Below are 21,583 nucleotides of genomic sequence, written 5' to 3' on the forward strand. Positions count from 1 at the left end.
TATGAATTCTTATGCTGCTTAGGTCTGTTTCTGTCGTCATTGTTGAGATTATTTTGTGATACTATTAATACTGAATTGGCCGATCCCAAGTTTTTGTGTGATGCGTTTGAAATCTTTGTCCGTGCACCATATGGGAAGGTTTATATCATTACCAACCAGTGCAGAGGTGAAGACGTGCCACCTGCTTCGGTCTTCCCTTGCATATTATTGTGAATTTATATAGCTACATCTCCGTTTGTTCGTCTTTTTAGTTCGTCTGAAAACTAGGCCCACAAATGCTTATGAATATATGTCGGTCATCAGCCTCTTTTGTTGTGTGTGTGTGTGTGTGAGAGAGAGAGAGAGAGAGAGAGAGAGAGAGAGAGAGAGAGAGCACCTGGTGACCTGAGTTGAAAGTAAGGTTAGGTGAAAAAGCTGGCTAGGATTGATTAAGGAGTGGTGAAGGTGCTGATCACTAGGGTAAATAGCGAGTCTGGGAGGAGGAGAGAGGAGAGGTGCGTGGTCCTTACTTGATGCTAGTTTGTGTGTGTGTGTGTGTGTGTGTGTGTGTGTGTGTGTGTGTGTGTGTGTGTGTGTGTTTACATTTTAACCTGACCTAATAGCATTCATCTAAACCCCCTAATCTAACCCAGAGCAGCCTAATTTTACTTTACCTTCCCCAGTCCAACCCCATACAGCCAAACCTAACATAGTCTAACCTAGCCTCCCATTACCTAACATAATTTAACCTCCCCTTACCTAACAGTCTATCTTCCCCTTACCTGTCTAACCTACCCGTCCCTAACATATTCTAACTTTGTCTATCCGTGCCTCGCATCTCTTGCGACTCTTGGTAATTATTTCCGATGCCCACTTCCACATTCAGCTCACTTGCCGAGTAGAGTAGGGTGGAAGGATCAAGTTGCATCCATGAATTTTAATTCCTTTGTAAATCGTCGCTTTGTGAATGAATTGCCCGCCGCGAGTGTAGGTGGTGAGAGTATGGGAAAGTGCGGTAGTGGTTGTGGTGGTAGTGTGGGAAAGTGTGGTGGTGTGGAAGTGTGGGTAATGTAGTGGTGGAGGTTGTGGTATAGGAGCGTATTGGTGCCGGAGGTTGTTGTGGTGTTGTGGAAGTACGAAATGTGTTATGGTGGTGGTGGTAGTGTGGGAAAGTAAAGTGATGAATGTGGTGGTGTGTGAGTGTGTGGTGGTGATTGTGGGGGTATATGAGTGTGTTATGGTGTGTGTGTTGACTGAGGGCTGTGTGTAAAGTGTAGGCTGTAGTGTTGGTTGTGTTGTGGTAAAAATGTGTAGTGGTGGTTGTGTTGCATTTGAAGTGGTGAAGGGTGTAGGTGATTAAGGAATGTGATGATGATGCGAGAGTGATGATGATGTTTTGAAAATGTTAACTCTGGGATAAACATTCAGTGATATTCAGCATTCTCTCTCTCTCTCTCTCTCTCTCTCTCTCTCTCTCTCTCTCTCTCTCTCTCTCTCGTGGAAACAGAATTCATGAGCAGGTGTTGTATGCAAATATAAAAGACAAGGACTGTTACTGTGAATTGGAGAGAGAGAGAGAGAGAGAGAGAGAGAGAGAGAGAGAGAGAGAGAGAGAGTTAATATCTTTTGAACAATATCATCTGCTTTTAATATAGGTCTAACAAGTCTACAGGAGTGAACCACCTTTCGTCCGACTAATCCTAGGGTGTGGCTGACGGACAGGGCCACACGAAGAGATACTCCCGCTTATAGAAATGTAAACCCTTTAGCAGACTCAGTTTAACTCACAAATGAGGCCTAATTTGTAACATACAGTATAAAGGACATCCATACCGTTCGAATATACTGTATACTGAACAACTCTGATTTTTTTACAGCATATAAAATCGTGACATAAATGCTGAGCTGCACATATTACTACACTGCCTATAGAAAGTTGGGTGTAGCATGTTAAAATTCACAGTGCTGGCCACCCTGCACTGACATTTTTATTAGTGCATATCACTGGCAGCATCGGTGAAAATATTGCGTGACGCTGTAGGTGTGAAAAATTATCCCAAACTCCAGATAATAAATAAAACTCCGGTAATGCCAATTATTTGCGAATTTATTGCCGTGGTGGCCCAGTGATTAGGATTGTTAGCTATGAAGCTGCATACCTGATAGTACCAGGGTCCGAGTCCTGATGCTGGTAGCTGGAGTCTGTCGACTCTGGTGTCCATTCACCCATTGTGTGTTGGTAGGCGAAGTGAATGTATAGGGTAACAGTTAGGAAAGCTAACTGTGGTAACCTGGATACTACAGTGGCCTTGTATACCAGAACAGTAGGTGAACAACTCGCCACAGGCTCAGAGGCCTACCATATGTTCTGTAGAAGAGCACCACGGCTTTTAACTTTTGCCCTTCTTGTCCAGAGTAAGTTCAGTGTAGTGTGTCAGACTCCACAACATGGTCATTAATACACATCGCCTACAGCATTGGGGGAAAAATTGCACTTCAATCTGAAAACTCCCCAAAACAAATAATACACCAGTATATGAAATTATTGGCGATTTTTTCCTTTTTACGAATCTTTTTTTTTTTTTTTTTTTTTTTTGCCGGGGGGCTCAACACTGCGGGCGCACTGTTGCCAAATTAGGGGAAGCCATTTGGTTTTAATTTGAAAATCATGTAACTAATGTCTGAGGGTTTAGCTTATGAAGTGTGGGTGATTAACTTTTATTTTTTTTGTACAATTGCACGGGCGTCAAGGGTTTATGTGACGTTGCTAGTATTATGCCCCGCGCTTGTGAGTAATGGTTATGGCATGTTCTGGTGACTCTCTCTCTCTCTCTCTCTCTCTCTCTCTCTCTCTCTCTCTCTCTCTCTCTCTCTCACACACACACACACACACACACACACACACACAAAGTACAGGTCGCCAAATAAGTGGAAATTAAAGTATAACTATGACGACAGCAAGAATATAATAAGTTTTGTACCGAAAGCGTATGAGTTGAAATTATATCTTTCACCAGGAGGGGTTTAGGAAGGAATATAATGCAGCAGTAATCATAATCAAGTTGGTAAAATACTATCCTTTTTTTTTACCCTAACCTGGCCCAGATTTTCGCCCTTTTGCAGCCTGTCTCATTAGCAGAAACAGGTAACGGTAGAGCTTAACATCCTGCAGGTAACACCTCTTCGTGATTAGCAGTATATTCTAATGTTAAGCTATTGTTACATCTCAGCGCTCAAGATGAAAAGATGGTAGTTTTAGGCCAAGTTAATGTGAAAAAGGTGCACCACGTTGTGTTAAAAACTATATCTCGTTTATTGTATCATTGAGAACTTTAATAATGAGTGTGTGGTTGTTAATTAAGGAGATTATGACGGTAATTAGAGGGTAGTGTTTGTAACTGATAGTGGCTCAATTTGTCAGCTAATTGACGAGTTTGCCATGTTCTGGATAATGATGGAAATTGAGGATAATATTAGTATTTATGGTAATGTTGATACGGTGCAGATGTGTGATTGAGGATGAGGGTTCGAAAAAATAATGATGGTGATACATTTATATTCCCCACATATATTAATAATGTTGTTTTTCGTTTCACTGACCTTTTTAAAATGTAGGCCATTGTGTCATTTATTTCACTAATTTATGTATTGCATTGACATTTATATATTTGCCATTTAAACTGACATTTCACACACACACACACACACACACACACACACACACACACACACACATACCTGTGCAGATAGAGAAAATTTGATTATATGTTTATTTTTTGGTATTTTTCGCCATTACATCCTCATTTATTAATTTATCACTGTCTTAACATTTATATCTCTCACCTTAACTTGGCCCAAGTTATCGTCCTTTTGCAACTTATTTCACGTAGCTTAGTGGTGGACAAATACAGTGCTACGACTCTTCATCCTTTCCATAGCACTGCTTCGTGACTAGCATTATACCGTATTGTTAATCTGCTGCTACAAATGAGTTTTCAAGGAGAGACGGCAGATTTAGGCCAAGTTAGAGTAAAAAGAGTCTATAGAATTCAAAATCTAACCTACGTCTCTTTCCCTTCTAACATTTCCACTTGTAATGGATCATCTACATGCATGCTTATCCTGTTGTCGTTCCGCAGTCGTATGAGATGGGCCCTGCGTGTCGTTCCCCGGTGGAGCGACGATCCAGCCCCACGGGATCCATCACCTCCACACAGAGCCAGTCCCAGCTCACCCCCTCGCGGCAGCTCAGTGACGGGGAGAGGCTCAAGAAGGTGATCCTAGAGTTGGTCGACACGGAGAAGACATACGTCAAGGTGAGGGAGGAAAGATTTTGAGGCTGGCTGTTGACGAAATTTTGTTATTGCCTGGTTTTGAGGGAAAGTTTAGTGTTTTTTTTTTTTAGTGGAATTGTTATAGTTTTTTGATCTAAAGGATCGATTGTAAAGGAAATTCTGAATGTTTGGGTGTGAAGCTGTTTATTGCCTGGATATTTGGAACGATTTTAATGCTTGGTTGTTCAGGACGTTTTTAAGCCTTTGATGTAAGAAAATTAATTGATTTTTTTTACTAAAGGAATTTCTGATACCTGAGCTTTAAGGAAATTTCTGAGACTGATTTTAAGGAACTTTTTGATAGAGTACTTGGATTTTAAGGAAATTTTTGATGCTTTGATTTTTAGGGAAAGTTTTAAGTCTTCGATATAAAGGAAGTCTGTAACATGCTTGGCTGAAAAAAAAAAAAAAAGTGTCTGATGCATGAATTTTAAGGAAAGTTTTAGTGCCTGGCTGTGAAGGAATTTTTTTTTAGATGAATGTACAGTTTTGGATGGTTGCATTAAAAACAAAAAAATTCTTGGCACTTGAATTTCAAGGAAAATTTTGCTGCTTGGATATAAAGGAAATTTTCGATGTTTGGAAATATTCTGTGTTTGGATTTTAAGATGTTTGATGTTTGTATTTAAAGAGACCGTGATGTTTGGACCATAAGTATTTATTATCTAACTTTTTTTTCCATTGATTTGTGTGTGTGTGTGTGTGTGTGTGTGTGAAGAGGGAGGCAGTTGGGTGTTTGGATGTCAAGGTGAAAATATGTAGGTGTTTTTATGTTTTTTTTTCCTTTGCTAGAGAAGAAATGTGATGTTTGGATCTTAAGATGTGGAGGTCAAGATATTTTGATGTTTACCTTGTTAAAAAGAGGAGTGGATGGGTGTTTGGGGGTCTCGAAGGGAAGTTATGATTTGTTGTTGCTGTGGGAGAAGAAATATTATAGTGTGTGAATGGTTAAACTCTGAAATATTAACGTGTTGAGAAAAAAATGAGTTGTCGATGCTTCATGTTCAGGAAGTACGAGTATTTGTGTGTGTGTGTGTGTGTGTGTGTGTGTGTGTGTGAGAGAGAGAGAGAGAGAGAGAGAGAGAGAGAGGGAGGGAGAGTTGCGTGTGTTGTATTTGGCATCCATCATTTTGTAGAACGAAAAATATTCCGCATATAGACTAAAGAATGGCAGGTATATGATCTTTTTGTTTGATTTTTTATTTTTTTTAGGTACAGAACAAAAACTCAGGAAGACTGGTTTTGAATAGAGGAGTGTGCTGACAAAACCTGAAGCCTTTTTGTGTGTGGTGGGTGGATGACATTACTCCCTGTGTGTGTGTGTGTGTGTGTGTGTGTGTGTGTGTGTGTGTGTGTGTGTGTGTGTGTGTGTGTGTGCGTGCCATACTAATAACTGGAGCACGATAGAGGTATTGTTATTATGTATATCTTTCATAAACCACTTATTCTCACTCACAACTCCACCCTTCCAGCAGCTGACTTCCCTCCTCTTCGCCTACCCATCTCCACTATCCTCCACGCAAACATCTCCTAGTATTACATTCCCCCCCATATCTACATTCTTTCTCTCCCTCCCCCCACCTTATCTACCCTCCATTCCTCCATCGATCCTGACTCTACGTACATTCCTCCTCCCCCTTATTTTTTCCCCTTATCCCCTCTACTTACTCCGCCACCATCACCTACCTTCCGTCCACCACCTACCCCTACCCCCATTTTTCTCCTTCCCACCTTTCCTCTTTCCTTCCATCCATCCCCCTCCCCCCCTTTTTTTCACAAGCTACGCCTTACATCATAGATATTGAAGTAGATGTGTGTGTGTGTGTGTGTGTGAGAGAGAGAGAGAGAGAGAGAGGGGGGGGGAGCACATGCCCAGCGGTCAGAACAGATCAGACTGAACAGGGAACAAATGGGGAGGGAGTTTGAGATACGGAGGTGGAGAGAGGTAAAGAGAGGGCGGGCCGGTAATGAGAGGCTGGGTGTGCCACGGTGAAAGAGGGAGAGAGAGGGAGAAGGAGAGAGACGAGAAGATTAAGGGGCTGGGTGATGGGGGAAAGGAGAGAGAGGGAGAAGGAGAGAGACGAGAAGATTAAGGGGCTATAAGTGATGGGGGAAAGGAGAGAGAGAGAGAGAGAGATACAAATATGCACAAATAGACGAACAACTTTGACTATCCTTTCTGTATATGGTCTGGTTTTTATTCGGATGGAGAGACAGAGACAGAGACAGACAGACAGAGACAGAGACGAAAGTTAGTGAGAGTGAGAGAAGAGAGTGAAGGAGGGTAGGGGTGTAGGCCTCTTCCCTACCACCATAGACGTTCATTGTCCACCCCGTCACGGTGGTGGTATGGCGGCTACTCCACCCACCTCTCTCTCTCTCTCTCTCTCTCTCTGCACGACACATAATTAAGACGAGAATTAAACCCTCTATTGGCATCATTATTATTAAGAAAGTACGGCTGTTTCCATAGGTGACCAATGTTTATTTTGATCCGGAAATTGCGTAAACATATCACGTATTTATAGGCTAATTATCTGTGCATATACTTTGTCACCCACAGGACTGAAGGACTATAATTGCCTCGTTAGTTTAATAAAGTCCTTCGTAGAGTGAATCAGATAGTCTTGTGATAGGAGTAGTAAACGAGAATACTGTGTTCACAGTGAAGGGATTAACATTACTCAGAAAGTTATACAGGATATCATTAAGGAACCTGGTAGTATGTTAACGTATTAAATAATTTTGCTGTGCTTTTAATTATATACAGACCTTGCTAATTATCTTTCTATTTACGATACTTAATCTTGGCTTTTGGGACATAGTATAAATATATTATTTTGTTTCCCTTTTTATAGAAAACAGTTGCGTTTATTATCAGATATTTTTCTTACGTGAAAGTCCAGAATTTGGTCCATACTTTCTTGGCAAGAGTAATGCACCTAATTCACTCACAGATAGTCACATCATTTGCAGGTCTTGCTAAGGTCAAGACTGAGATATGTGCCCTTCAGGACAAACAGAGACAAAAGAAAAGCAACAGTGATGGTGTAAATGCCAGCTTGTGGATAATTGCGAAGAAGGCAGCAAGAATGTCACCATGGGCTATATTTATAAACTCTCCTGAGCTTTATTTGTATATAAGATTGATTGTAAATACGTTTGTCCTTGCCCTTACTGCTACCGAACACACTTCACAATCAGAGCAAAGAAAATAAAGTGAAAAATACGAGAGCGTGTTAGGACAGATGAAAGCAGAGTAAGACATCACAACTAGACAGGAGAGCGAGGGGAGGATAATATATGTAGACAGGACATGACAGGAGAGGGAGGATCAGATGATGTAATAAGATAGGAGAGAGGACAGAACAGGACAGGACAATACAAGAGGACAGGGCAGGGCAGGACAAGACAAGACAAACAAAACAAGAGGGAGAGAGGACAGAACATTACAAGAAAACAGGATAGGACAGTTCAATGAGAAAACAGTATAGCAGAACAAGACAGATACGAGGAAGACAACGAACTTACGACATAGATACGAGGACGACCGAGGACTTACGATACATATACGAGGACGACCGATGACTTAATAGTTACGAGAACGACTACGAACTTACGATACACATGCGAGGACGGCTAGAAACTTACAGTAATGATACGAGAACGACTCAGAACGTAGGATACAGATGCGAGGATGACTTTGGAACTTACTATATAGCTACGAGGACAACCGAGGACGTACGATATAGACGCTAGGGCCATGAGGAGAGCAGAGGACACGGTGGGGGGGGGGAGAGGTAAATGGTGTCATGGGGTGGCGTCTGGCTGTGGAATATTGCGCTTTGCGGAATCCAATTTGCAGCAGTGTGTGTTTTAGGGGTGGAGAGAGAGAGAGAGAGAGAGAGAGTAAAATGGAAAGGAGATTGAAAATGAATAGATAGAACAGAGAGGGGAAAAAGAGTAAAATGGAAGGAATTGGGAAGTGGAGAGACATCAAACAGAATAGAAGCAGGAGTTCGAGGTATGCAGCGTGGGTGGACAAATGGATAGAGGGGAGGGATGGGGAGAGAAAGGGCTGAGAGGGCAGGGGGTAGGTAGGGGAAGATGACAGAAAAAGTGATGCCTCTAAAGGAAGGTTAGTGACCGAAGCGGATGGGAGGAGTTACACGGATATACAGACCACAAAGACCTCACCCGTACAGTCCTTTCTTGGGTAGATTTTTGGAATAGGGTAACAGCAAACCTGCCTTCCACATCCTTCAGCTCTGAGCCGTATGAAAAAGAAACGGGGGGGGGGATAGAAGAAAGGCCTTGTAGAACTAACATGCCTGAAGGAAATTCTACGAGATATGCTTCACTTAAGATGTAAACTATTGCTATACAGATCATACACTTTTTTTTGCTTTTTATATTTTACCGATATTTACACACCAGTATTTACATATTTACACTTATGCAGCCTCCACAGTGGCGAGGTTTGCATGACAATCGGGTGTTCACATACCAGATAATAGTTAACTGATACATGGCTTTTTTTTTTCTCTATATTGGCGCATTATTATTATTGGAGGGATGGTTATACTTGGTGCTGACATTATGATTACTAGGTTGATCTCAAAAAAGACTTATTAGAGATAGGAAAGGGATAGTGGTACGGTGGAATACATGAAGAAAATAGGATATGGAGAGAGAGAGAGAGAGAGAGAGAGAGAGGAGGGTGGAACTGGAGGACAGGATGAGGTATGGGTGAGGAGGGCGTTGAAGAGGTCAGATGGGTCATATGTAGACGAAGGGGAGGAGGAGAGGAAGGGGAGGTAGGTAAGGGGAAAGTGGAGGGTAGGGAGGTAGACGAAAAGAGGGGAGACAGGAAGGGAGAAACTGAATAAAAGGGAGGGGTGTTGAGGTGGAGATGAGGGTGGTAAGGGAGAGAGGGAAAGGAAGAAAGTTAAGGGGATATGGGGGGGAGTGAAGAGGAAAGTGACCGGGGGTGGGGGATGACTGAGGGATGGGGGAAGGAGAGAGGGGGGGAAAGGGAGGCGGAGGGAATGACTGAGAGGGGGAGGGGGAGAATTGGCTTTCTTCCTCCACCACCACCATTATGACCCCACGGCGACAACCAACCGCTGAGTGAGAGAGAGATTTATCTGTTAAAATTTGTGTGTTTGTCTGTCTGTTTAGCTCGCTCTCCTTTGTCTGTCTACCTCTATATATATCCGTCTTTTTGTGTATCAGTCTGTCTCGGTTTCTGTCCATCTCTGTCTACCTCTGTATTCATCCATCGTTCTGTTGCCAGTCTGTGTCAGTAGCAGTCTTTCTCTGTCTCTGTCTGTCAATCTGCATCTATATTCATGTATACAATATATATAGATAAATAAATAGGTAGGTGATGCATAGATTACATATATACTGTCTTTCTATTTACTTTTTCTCTGTCTGTCTTTCTGTCTTTCTTTCCTTATATATGTGTACTGTATATCTATCCCTCTATCTGTATCTTTATGTATACAGTATAGATAGATAAATAAATAGGTTGATAGATAGTTTACATATATAAATCCTTTCCATTTACCTTGTCTCTACCTGTCTATCTTTCTATATATCTATGTATCTGTGTGATCTCTGACGCCGCATCCTGTAAGGTGTGTCCTCGACTGAAGTATCACCATTCCTATCTTCCCTTCACACCAACTACCTCTCCCTATCTCCCACTCACTGTCTTATCTTCACACCAACTACCCCTCCCTTTCTCCCACTCACTATGCTCCCTTCACACCAACTACCCCTCCCTTTCTCCCACTCACTATCCTCCCTTCACATCAACTAACCCCCCATTTCTCCCACTCACTATCTTACCTTCACATCAACTAACCCCCCATTTCTCCCACTCACTAGCATCTCTCTCTTACCTACTTATTTTGCATGCTGCCTCTGTATCGTCTTTTGTTTGCTAATTACATCCTCTTTTATGTCAAGGGAGTTTGCATAAAATATATACACGAAAATCTTAACTTGTTCTGATGTGCAATATTTACTCTCAAGGCTCAGGGAACCCTAGTATTCTCTTCCAGCTAAGGACAGACGACTTTATTCAGCTGAGAGTGAGTCTGTGGCGCATATTCCCGTTGAATGAGGAGGCTCCCTATCATCTTAAGCGATTTTTTTTAGCTTTGTACACTCTCCTGACATTTCTGTGTTACATAAATCCTTCTAATATCGCCATACTCGTATAAATAACGTACCAGAGGATATTAACCAGCCATATCCAAAAATAAATCGCTAAGGCAGAGGTATTAGAGAACTTCCTTTACAGACGAGAGTACGAGCCTAAGAACAGTGACGTGCAGCGTGGAGAAATTAGCATATTAAGAAGGGAGTGGGGAGTAATTACACCCACGCAGTAAGATCGTGTTTATTGTGAAGGTAAATACGTGGACATAATTACTTTAATTTGAACAACACACGGGGCTGTAATCAAGGGCTGTATTGTGGCTTAGACTCAGTACATCTTCGTCAGCCCATTACACCTGCATTTTGTACATTGCACCTGTATTTACACCATCCACTTGGCGCCCTATTTTGCACAGTACACTTTAATGCCATAAGAGATTTCGTAGCACTTTTTCATCTGCTGTTTACTATGCACATTGCGCTTTGCTTTTTTTTTTTTTTTTTATCATCCTGTACATTAATGAAGCAGACTCAAAAAAAAAGTCATTAAAATACATAAGTAACATGAAAGGCAACATCACGGTGTATTGTGCATAATAAATCGGTAAGGAAAAGTTGCTACGAAGTCTCCTATGTCATCCGCAAGACGGCCCCAAGACGCACTGCAGGGAGCCTCCTCGATCCAGGGACAGAAATATACACAGGTAAATATAGGAGTGATTAAACGCAGCCAGGTGACCTCCACTGACACCTGCCCCACACATCACCATCCTTTCAGCCCGGCAGGTAAATATTTATAGGTACAGCTGCACTGATTGATGGTGGCTACAGAGCTTAAGGTCAGGAGGCGGGAAGAAAGAGCCTGTATATGTTTTCACACACACACACACACACACACACACACACACACACACACACACACACACACACACTCTCTCTCTCTCTCTCTCTCTCTCTCTCTCTCTCTCTCTCTCTCTCGTCAGTTTATACACCTTTCAACACCTGTTCATCGGCTGCCAGACACCTATTTTCTGAGCTCATCCATGGTAGCATCCACAAAAATGGCTTTGTCATCACTCATCTCTCTTCCCTCTGTCAGTTCAAGTCGCCTTCCTCATACATTTTGTCATTTTGTGTACGAAGAAATTTGGAAATCGTAATCTAAAATAGGCAGTTTCAGTTATAAAGCCTAATCATAGTCGGTTTTGCCCATGTGTCAGTTTATCTCCCCATAGACAGACACCTTAATCCTGGAGGTTGTTGCCAGGAACGTATCGCCCCTCTCGCACCCTGTCCCCAGTCATCAGGTGGTGTGGGTAGGATGGAGAGCAGCTTGATGGCAGAGGACAAGGTGACACGGAGGCGATTTATTGGCCACCACCTCCGGGAATAAGGCGTCTGGCTATAGATACAGAACAACAGACGAAGACTAAGAATGAGATGTAGAGTCACTGGTAATCAGAGTAACACCGTAGAGTAAATTAACGTCACTTCTAAAGAGGAAGGCGTATAATTAGTGTGATCTTGTCCCAACTGGTGGATCTAGAGCCTAACGAAGAAAAAAAATGGATGAAAAGGATGGTGTGAGACGAACTAGATGAAAAGGATAATGTTAAGTCATAAGTAGGACGACGGTAAGATAACTTCATGGGTTAGAAAACAGACGAAAATTAACAACCACCTTCACAGTTAAAAAGCAAAAGTGGTCTTGGACAGGTAACGTTTTTCTGACAACGGGTAACGGATGAACAGTTAATAGCTTCAGTTGATGACGTCATTGCCTTAGCTTATTCTTGTAGCTTTGTTGGAAGATGTTTTGTTTGCTTATTCTTTTAGCTTCGTTGGATGAGACAGCATGAAAAGTGGAGAGAGATTTTTTTTGTCCCATTATTTGACTGACGGGCTGAAGATATGATAAGGGTATTGTACTTCCAGCTTTAACTTTTCCTCTAGAGAAGATCCTACTTACCCCAGTCTGTTCGCCCTTTTGATCTGAAAATAGTGACCTGGATTGTAAAGTGATGGTTGCGTTTCTTAGTCTGGGCGGTTCTTTGAGTGCTCCCCTTCTCAGTCACTCATTTTTATATATTGTAATTGTTCCCTCACCACAAACTACTGATCATCTATGTTGGGTTAATTCACGACAGTTGTTTTTATTCCCGCGAGTCACTTCCTCATTGTTTAATTCTTCCTCTGTCCCTCCGCCCATTCCCTTGTATCGGTCATGGCAGTAAATCTTGTAACATTCTGGTGCATTCCTCGTCAGTCAGTTACCCTTTCCCCCCCCCCCTCTCTGCTTTATGTCGCATCCAGCTGACACACACACACACACACACACACACACACACACACACACACACACACTCCATGTATGTGTGTGTGTGTGTGTGTTTGTGTGTAAGAGAGAGAGAGAGAGAGAGAGAGGGAGAGATAGGGGGGAGGTCCGCATACGGGACTTTCCCTGACTCTACGGAACTCATTTCCATCTCCATTGTTCGCTTGTCCGGGAGAGAGAGAGAGAGAGACAGGCTTGGATATGGAGACAGTGACAAAGATAAAGATAGAGCGGGAAAACAGATGTGGATAGGGGTGGATAGGAGAGAAAAGGAAGGATATACAAGGTAGAGAAAGGAAGGATAGGATAGGATAAATGATAATATGATTGTCATGGATGGGGAGGATAAAGGAAGAAAATAGTTGATAAAGGACTTGGATTGGTGGAAGAAAACGTAAACACACACACACACACACACACACACACACACACACACACACACACACACACACACACACACACACACACACACACACACACACACACACACACCTGCAGCACAAAAGACATTTCTTACACCCCATATACATGTCTCATTTTTTTGTGTCCTCCCCCGTCACAAACAACACCCCTGGGATGCATTATGGTTGGCCGGGTGTGTGTGTGTGTGTGTGTGTGTGTGTGTGTGTGTTTAGGTGTGAGTGTAGGTATAGTGTGTATGCGTGTGTGTGCAGCAGTGTGTGAGTTGGGTATCTGGGACAAGAATGTTTGCTTTAGGGCTTAGAGGGTTGTTGTCATACCGCCTTGTGTGTTGGTAGTGGGATGTGTTACCTCCCTGCAGAGTCTAAACCGAATTAAATCGTTTGGAGTTTGTAATAAGAAAAATAATACATCTTTGAGTGAATGGAGTTAAGGATATAGAAGCGAGGTGGTGAGGGGCCCATCTGTAAACAGGTACCCTCTGAAGAATATAATCTTGACCGTCTTAGGAATATCATCTTGACCTCCGCCAGACGATTTTGTACAGCTGAAAGAACACCTGCATTCCAAAGGGCGGAGATGAATGTGTCTGGGCGTACTGAAAGTGTCTGGCATTTGCTGACATATAAAACAGAGTTCTTGATTCCCCGTCAGATCATTAATCGATAGTTTGTAACCTTTCTGCAGGTGTGGATTTTTAAAAGGTAAATACCGTAGACTGACACTAACTGGGGTAAAATACAAAGTTTAAAATCCGCGGCGATCGGGTAAAGAAAAAAGAAAATGTGGGTTAGATCTATAGAGTGAGAACCATGAATCATATCACCCCGATGAGGTACTTTTATTTTATTCATACTGCCTTCAGACGATTTATTTAGCTCAGGGGGGATTATTCGAACGGGATACATAGATACAGACTTCATTAAGCGCTTCATTACGAGAGAGGTCCCCCGAACTGAACAGAATCGTCAGGTATTAGCAAGATTGAATTAAAAAGTGTGTAAGCGGATTGAAGAAGTTGAGCTGGGAAGGTTTGAACGTTGGATTTATCGACCAAGATCTGTGCGGCGTGACTGGAGGTCGGTGAATGAGCTTATATTAGGAAAAGAAGTGCGCTGTGAGTGTGGCTGTGTGGAGAGGATGTAGCGATGATGCTGTGTAATGGAACTGCGTAGGTCTGTCGGTAAATTAACAAACTAACTAAATACTAACTTAACTGGCATTGATGAGCGTATAATTTCCGAACATTAGTCGAGTTGGATACTTTATATTAGTCAGGAAGTTTCAGATTAGGGTTTGCATAGGTTGGAGTGCAAGATTGGGTTATGTTTTGTTAGGTTCAGCCTCTTTAGTTTGGTCATACTTTTTTTTATTGTGTGCCTCTTACGGTTTCATTTAGGTAAAACAATAACTAAATGTATTAAATGCAGCCTCCATTAGCCTCCTCACTATGGCGATAATATTTGTGTTTTTACGTTTACTACTGCTAGGCTCTTTTGTTCAGCGCAAGAAGAGCCTCTGGTGGTGAAATGTTATATAGAAATCCATATAATCCAGAGAAAGGGAAATCCTAGTGCCGGACGCTAAATGACTTATACACTTAGCAGGTATGTGGGTACGAGGTGCGAGCAGCGCGTGATGTGACAGCTGGATGCGATGTGGGTGTGGGGGTGAGAAGAGGATGTGTTGTGGATGTGGGTGTGAGTATGGGCATGGGTGGGACATGGGTCTGGCTGTGTGTGAGGTTGGATATGGGTGTGGATGTTGACATGGATATGGGTGTGTATGTGGAAATGACAAAAGAATGTAGTGTAGGTTTGAGTGTGGATGTGAATATGGATGCTAGCGTTGATGTAGGCTTGGATGTGCAAGTGGACGTGACGACAGGATGTGATGTGGGTGTAGGTGTGGATAGACGGTGTGGATGTGGATATGCATGTGGGTGTGGATGTGAATGGAGGTTGTGGAAATGGGTATGGATGCGGGTGTGTGTACTGGTGTGGGTGAGGCTGTGACGACAGGCTGTGATGTGGGCGCGGAGTGTGGAGTGGCGACGTGTCCTTGAGGGTGGCACACGAGGGCGGTGGTGGGGGGGAGGGGGTCTGGGGGGGTCAGAGGGGGGAGTAGAAGCAGGACATTATATTATAGCCACACCTGAAACCACCAACACCATTTGTAGGCAGATTGAGGGCGGGGCAGGTGTGAGTTGCAAGAAGATGTTGAAGGAGAATTAACAAGGGTATTTTTGCTATATCGACCATCAAATTTAAGTTAGAAAAGTCGTGAAGGAAGAGATTTTATTAAGAGATGGAAAAGTTAGAAAAAAAATAACATAGGTCTTTTCTATGTACCTATTACTTTTTTTTTTCGATCATGTGGTAAGAAGTGCAGGGGGAATAAAAGCCACTGAGATATTTTTTTAAGCAGGTACCATCAGCCTGTTTTATTTAAGGAAAAAAAAAAAATAATCGTGAAGGGATCAGAACCAGTAAATCTCATTGTTAAGCAGGTATCCCCCTTATTTTTTTCTGTTGAGCGATTTAGTTCAGTTTAAATCACTCGACTGAAGGGGTTAAGGAAGGAATGCACCGCCCATCAAGCGCAATCAAGTTTATTCGTCATGCTGTCGCCTTACGATTTTATTTTTTATTAGAGGCAGATTTACTGGTTTCGTATTGAAGAGGGGAAGACTCATTAGATCCGTGTGTGTGTGTGTGTGTGTGTGTGTGTGTGTGTGTGTGTGTGTGTGTGTGTGTGTGTGTGTGTCCAGTTGGGGCCCTTTTTCTCTACATCTCAGAGAAGTTGGTGAAGGAGTCTTGTTAGTGACAGGAAGAGGGGTGTGAGGGAAGGAGGGAGGGAAAGGAGAGGAGGAGGAGGAAGGTGTGAGGAAGGAAGGGAAGAAGAGAAGGAAAGGAGAAGTATGAGGGAAGAGGGAGAAGGGCGATGTGAGGGAGTGGAAAGGAGGAAGAAAGGAAGGAAGCGTGAGAGAAGGTAAAGCGAAGATGTAAAGGAATGGGGAGGAGGAAGGTGGAAGGAAGGAAGAAGTAGAGGAGGAGGAAGAAGATTAGAGACTGGGGAGGCAAAGTGTGAGATTGGAAGGAAGATAACAAGGAGAAGGCGTGAGAGAAGGGAAGAAGGAAGGAGAAAGAATGGGGATGAGGAAGAGAGTATGAGTAGCCTTGAGACAGATAGAAGGAGGGAAGGAAGGAGGAGGAGGAAGTAGGAGGAAGTCGTGAGTAACCTTGAGATAAATGGAGAGAGGGAGGGAAGGAAGGAGAAGGAGGAAGTAGGAGGAAGTCGTGAGTAACCATGAGATAAATGGAGAGAGGGAGGGAAGGAAGGAAGGAGAAGGGAGATATGAGAGAAAGAAGGGAAATAGAAGGAAGGCGCGAGTGACTTTGAGATAGATGGAGAGAAGGAAGGAAGAAAGGAGGGAAGGAAGGAAGAGGAGAGAGGTATGAGAAATAAAAGGAAGGAATTCATGACCTTGAGATAGAAGAAGGTAGGAAAAGGAGAGAAGGAAGATACATGAGGAGGGCATGAAGGAACGAAGAGAAGTATAAGTAAGAAGTGAGTAGCCTTGAGACTGATGGAAGGGTGGATGTAAGGAGGGAAGAGAAAGAAGGTGTGAGAAGTATAAGGAAGTTGTTAGTAACCTTAGATGGCGACATCCGATGGAGGAAGGGAAGAAGTAAAGATGGAAGGGAGGGAGAGATGGAAGAAAGGGGAGGAAGTTGTGACAGTTGTAAGGAAGCTGAGTTACTTTGATGGAGGTAGGAAGAAGGACGAAGAAGAGGAGGAAGGTAGGAGAGAACGGATAGGAGTACGAAGAAGAGGAGGAAGGTAGGAGAGAACGGATAGAAGTAGAAGTAAAGCATAAGTGACCTTGAGACAGATGGAGTGATGGAAAGAAGGAAGGAAGGAGGGAGGGAAAGAAAGAGAGGTGAGGGAATCGTAAAAGGAAAGGGGAGGAGGGACAGGTGTGAAAAGATCTGTGAGTATACATATTGTGTGTGTGTGTGTGTGTGTGTGTGTGTGTGTGTGTGTGTGTGTGTGTGTGTGTGTGTGTGTGACCCTTTTGAGGCGAGGAATTCAATGCAGAGGAATATGAAAGGAGATTGGGGTAGAGGGAGGGAGGGAGGAAATTGTGTAGGAGAGAGGAAGAGAAGTAGGGCTGTGTGAAGGAGGGGAGGGAAGTGTGAAGGAGAGAGGTAGCGAAGTGTGAAGGAGGGGAGAGAGGAAAGGGAAATATGAAGAATAGAGGGGAGGAGGGAAGCGTAAAGAAAACTAGGAGGGGAGGGGAGAGAGGGAAGGAAAATTTAAAAAGATGGTGCAGAGGTGTGGAAAAGAAAGGAGAGAGAGAGAGAGAGAGACTGTCAAGCTCCGCCACTCTCACTTCACATCTGGGCAACCTTTATCAACTCAGACGCTTTGTGCCTGTAGTGGAGGGAGCGATAGGGGAATGGAGGGGTTGACTGGGGTTTGGAGGGGTTGATAGGGGGTTGGCAGGGGGCAGGAGGGGTTGGCAAGAGAGAGAAAAAGGGTGGGGGAGGGTTGTGTCTAGGATTGGGAGTGAACAGGTAAGGAAAGAGGGGCTAGATCTGAATGTGTGTGTGTGTGTGTGTGTGTGTGTGTGTGTGTTTAATAAGGGTGTGTAGTGGATGGGGTGATAGGGAGGTTGGAGGGGTTAGCAGAGGGTTATGGTTGAGGAACAGGGGATGGGGAGGGGTTAGGTGTGGAGGGGAGGATGACGAGAAGAAACGATAGGGGTATGGTGTGTGAATGAGAGAGGATTTGTGGAATAAGATTAATGGAGGGGATGTTAGGGAATTGGATGGGTTGCGAAGGAAGTATGGGAGTCTTGGTGCGGTGGGAGGGGGTAATATATAGAGTTGAAAAGGGTTGCGGTGCGCTAAAGGGAGTTGAGGGTGTACGGGTGTAGTGGTTATGGGTGGGGGATGTGGGTGGGGCCGAAGGTTTGAAGGTAGGGGGTATTGCTTGAGGGTGTGAGGGTGGGTAGTTGTGAGTGGGGGGTGTGGTTGGTGGGGTGGAAGGTGGAGGGGTGGGGGGATATTGTTTTGAAGTGGATGGGTGGTGGCGAGGAAGAAGAAGGGTTTGACAAGGAGAGAGGGGACGATTGGGATGGCTTGAGTGGCTGTGAGGAGGCCTTTGAGGGGGAGGAGAGAGAGAGAGAGAGAGAGAGAGAGAGAGAGAGTCCATCATCATAGTGAAGACAAAAATATAAATATTGAATGAGTGTTGAATGGATGGGTTGATTACATTTAAAATATCTTTCACATTCAAGTCATGCACCCACCCAGACGATCAAGACATGCTGAGTGAATCATCTGCCTCAGCACATACCGCGCGCGCGCGCGCACACACACACACACACACACACACACACACACACACACACACACACACACACACACACACACACACACACACACACACACACACACACACACACACAGCATAATTTACGATGGCGAAAAGGTAAAAGATGTGTGTGTGTGTTTCCCGTTGCATACCTACTAATAGATGTAATGGTATGAAGGTGTGGGGATACCTAGATGAGGGTCGTGTTACTAGGGTGTTGTAGGAGGGTGAAACAAGCCTTCCTCCTCACCTCCCCCCCTCTCCTTCACCCCTGTCAGGATGTTACTGTCAGGGCTCTCACTTAAGGCGTTAGGGCTACGTGGAAGGGCGGCAGGGTAGGGCAGGGCAGAGATGTGATGTGTGGGGAAGAGATTGGGGTGAGGCAGGGATGAGGTGAAGCATGGGTTACGTGAGGCAGGGATGAGGTGAGGCAGGGAAGAGGGGAGGTAGGAATGAGGTGAGGCAGACTTCAGATTAACACTTAGGCACACGTATATTTTCCTTAGGTCAGTAAGAACGTATGAACTTAACCAAAATGAAATAGTTAACTCTCCATCTACGGAGGTATATATTTTTTCTTTGCATCTCCTAGTAATTTCATGCACTTTAAGACACTTTGAACTTAAGGAATATAAAAGGTTAGATACACCCTTCATTAACTCCTTCATTACCAGGGGGATCTTCTGAGGTTCTTGAAGTCATTATCGCACCGTCTTGAAGGAGTAAAGAGGGACACTAATATAAGTAGAAAGTTCCCCCGTAAGCTGAATAAAATCATATGTTAATAGGTAGAATGAGGTAGAGAAGACGTCATGGTACTGAAGAGGTGAAGACAGGTAGGGTGCCAGACTAAGTTAAACAGGGATTGGGTGACTTGGAGTGAAGTAGGGATAGTGTGAGGTAGGGACAGTGTGAGGTAAGAATAGTGTGAAGGAGGGATAGTGTGAGGTAGGAGCAGTGTGAGACAGTTGTAGTGTGAGATGGGGCAATGTAAAGTAGGAATAGTATGAGGTAGTTACAATGTGAGGAAGGGATTGTGTGAGGAGGGACAGTGTGAGATACGACAATGTGGTGGGGTAATTGTGAGGTAGGAATAGTGTGAGGAAGGGACAGTGTCAGATGGGGATAGTGTGAGGCATGAATAGTGTGAGGTGGATATAATACGGGTAAGAACCTGGCATTAAGCAAACAGGAAGTGAGACAAGGAGTGGTGTTTAGCATAGGACAGTAAAGGCAGGACAGGTTAAGGCAGTGTGAGATTTAGGCAGGGAGGTTGTGTGAGGTGAGGCAGCCTAATATGAAGTAGGTGGGGTGGCTGTTAGGTCTTAAGCTGGCAGGAGAAGGACGAAGCAGATCTGGGTAAGGCAGGGCCAGGTGAGGCAGGAAGACGTGAAGGGGGAGATAATGAGCCGAGGCAGGACCAGGTGAGGCAGGAAGAAGTGATGGGGGAAGTAATTATGAGAGGCAGGACCAGGTGAGGCAGGAGGAAGTAGAGGGTGAGGCGGAGCTGGGTAAGGCAGGATTAGATGAGAAAGGAAGAAGTGGAGAGTAAAGCAGACATGGGTAAGGTAAGGAAGGAAGAACTGGAAGGGAAGGTAATGAGGTGAGACAAAACCAGACGAGGCAGATAGAGCAAAAGGAAGAGGTATGTTAGGGTGAGGTAGGAGGAGGCAGTGTAAGACTAGGGCAGCATAGGGTGAGATTGAGTCAGGAAACAGTGGGAGAGTGAGGCAGGAGGTAACAGTGTGAGGTTGAGGCAGTACGAGTTTGAGACAAGACAGAGAGGCAGGAGACAGTGTGATGGTGAGGCAGGGCGGGTGCGACTGAGGCAGATTGTGCTGTAGGGTTAAGGAGAAGCCAACTCTGGGGTCCAGGCCATATTGGGTGGAGCTCCACTGCCTGCCCACGCCTCCACTCCAATCCACTCCACTCCACTCACCCACCCAGTCACACTACCCAGTCACTCAGGCAGGCAGGCAGGCAGTCACCCACTCACTCACCCACTTACTCTGTCACTCATTCATTCACTCACTCACTCACTCACCTATCCAGTCACTCACGCAATCATTCAGTCAGTCACCTATCCAGTCACCTTTTATCTCGTTCACTTTTCAAACATTCTCTCACCGACCTAGCCACTTTTTAACTCACTTTCAAAGACATATACAGTCATTCATTCATTGAGTCACTCACTCACTCACTCACTAATTCATTCCCTCACTCACTTCTCTAGCCACCTACCCAGTTACTCAGTCACCCTTATCATACCACTTTTCCTTTTCTTTATGCAGGAAGGAAGAACCGCAAAAACTTGTTCTTTCCTGCGAAATTTAAACACGAGAGCAGAAGTAAAGATCCGTTCATATCGAGGTGCTTGGACATACTGCATTTAAAAGACTATCATCCTAATCCTACCCTTCTGCTTCTTAATTCTACCTTCCATCTTATCCCCTCTCCTTGCCCCTTACCCCTCCCCTTATCCTTCTTCTCCCTCCTTGTACTTCTCTCTCCTTATCCTACTTCTGTATCGCTGTATCCTGACCCTCTTCCTTTATTTTACCTTCCCACCTTATCCTGTTTCTCTCCTTATTGATCTTTACTTTCCTGCTTCCCTCTCCATTATTCTCGTCATCCCTCTTTACCCTACCCCTTTACCCCTATCCTTCTCTTTCCTTATCGTACGCCTCCCACTTTATTATAGGTTTCCTCTCTCTCTCTCTCTCTCTCTCTCTCTCTCTCTCTCTCTCTCACTTTTCATTACTTTCCCTTCTCTCCATTATCCCCATTCTCCTTTCTTACGCTCTGTCTCCCCTTCTCCTCTCCCTCTCTTTATCCTCTCTCTTTCTCCTTATCCTGCCATCAGTCCTTACCGTAAACGTGGGCTCCTCCCTCATTCAGTCCCTTATCCTCTTATCTCCAGCCATTTTATCTCACACAACTTTTTGCATGTTTCCCACCTTGC

The 21,583-nt window shown here is 44.1% G+C and overlaps 1 protein-coding gene across 2 annotated transcripts in view; it reads left to right on the forward strand.

Annotated features, from left to right (window-relative positions):
* The window catches only part of sif (guanine nucleotide exchange factor still life), a 945,217-nt gene that overhangs the window by 784,899 nt on the left and 138,735 nt on the right, over window positions 1–21,583 (forward strand). For both annotated transcript variants that reach the window (XM_080278922.1, XM_080278921.1), the window contains exon 25: window positions 4,119–4,295. In XM_080278922.1, coding sequence (XP_080135048.1) covers window positions 4,119–4,295 — 177 coding nt within the window. The remainder of the gene's footprint in view (window positions 1–4,118; window positions 4,296–21,583) is intronic.

Source organism: Coenobita brevimanus, chromosome 76 (assembly GCF_032717465.1).
Source record: "Coenobita brevimanus isolate Jiangsu-jjx chromosome 76, ASM3271746v2, whole genome shotgun sequence".
Classification (NCBI taxonomy): Eukaryota; Metazoa; Arthropoda; class Malacostraca; order Decapoda; family Coenobitidae; genus Coenobita; species Coenobita brevimanus.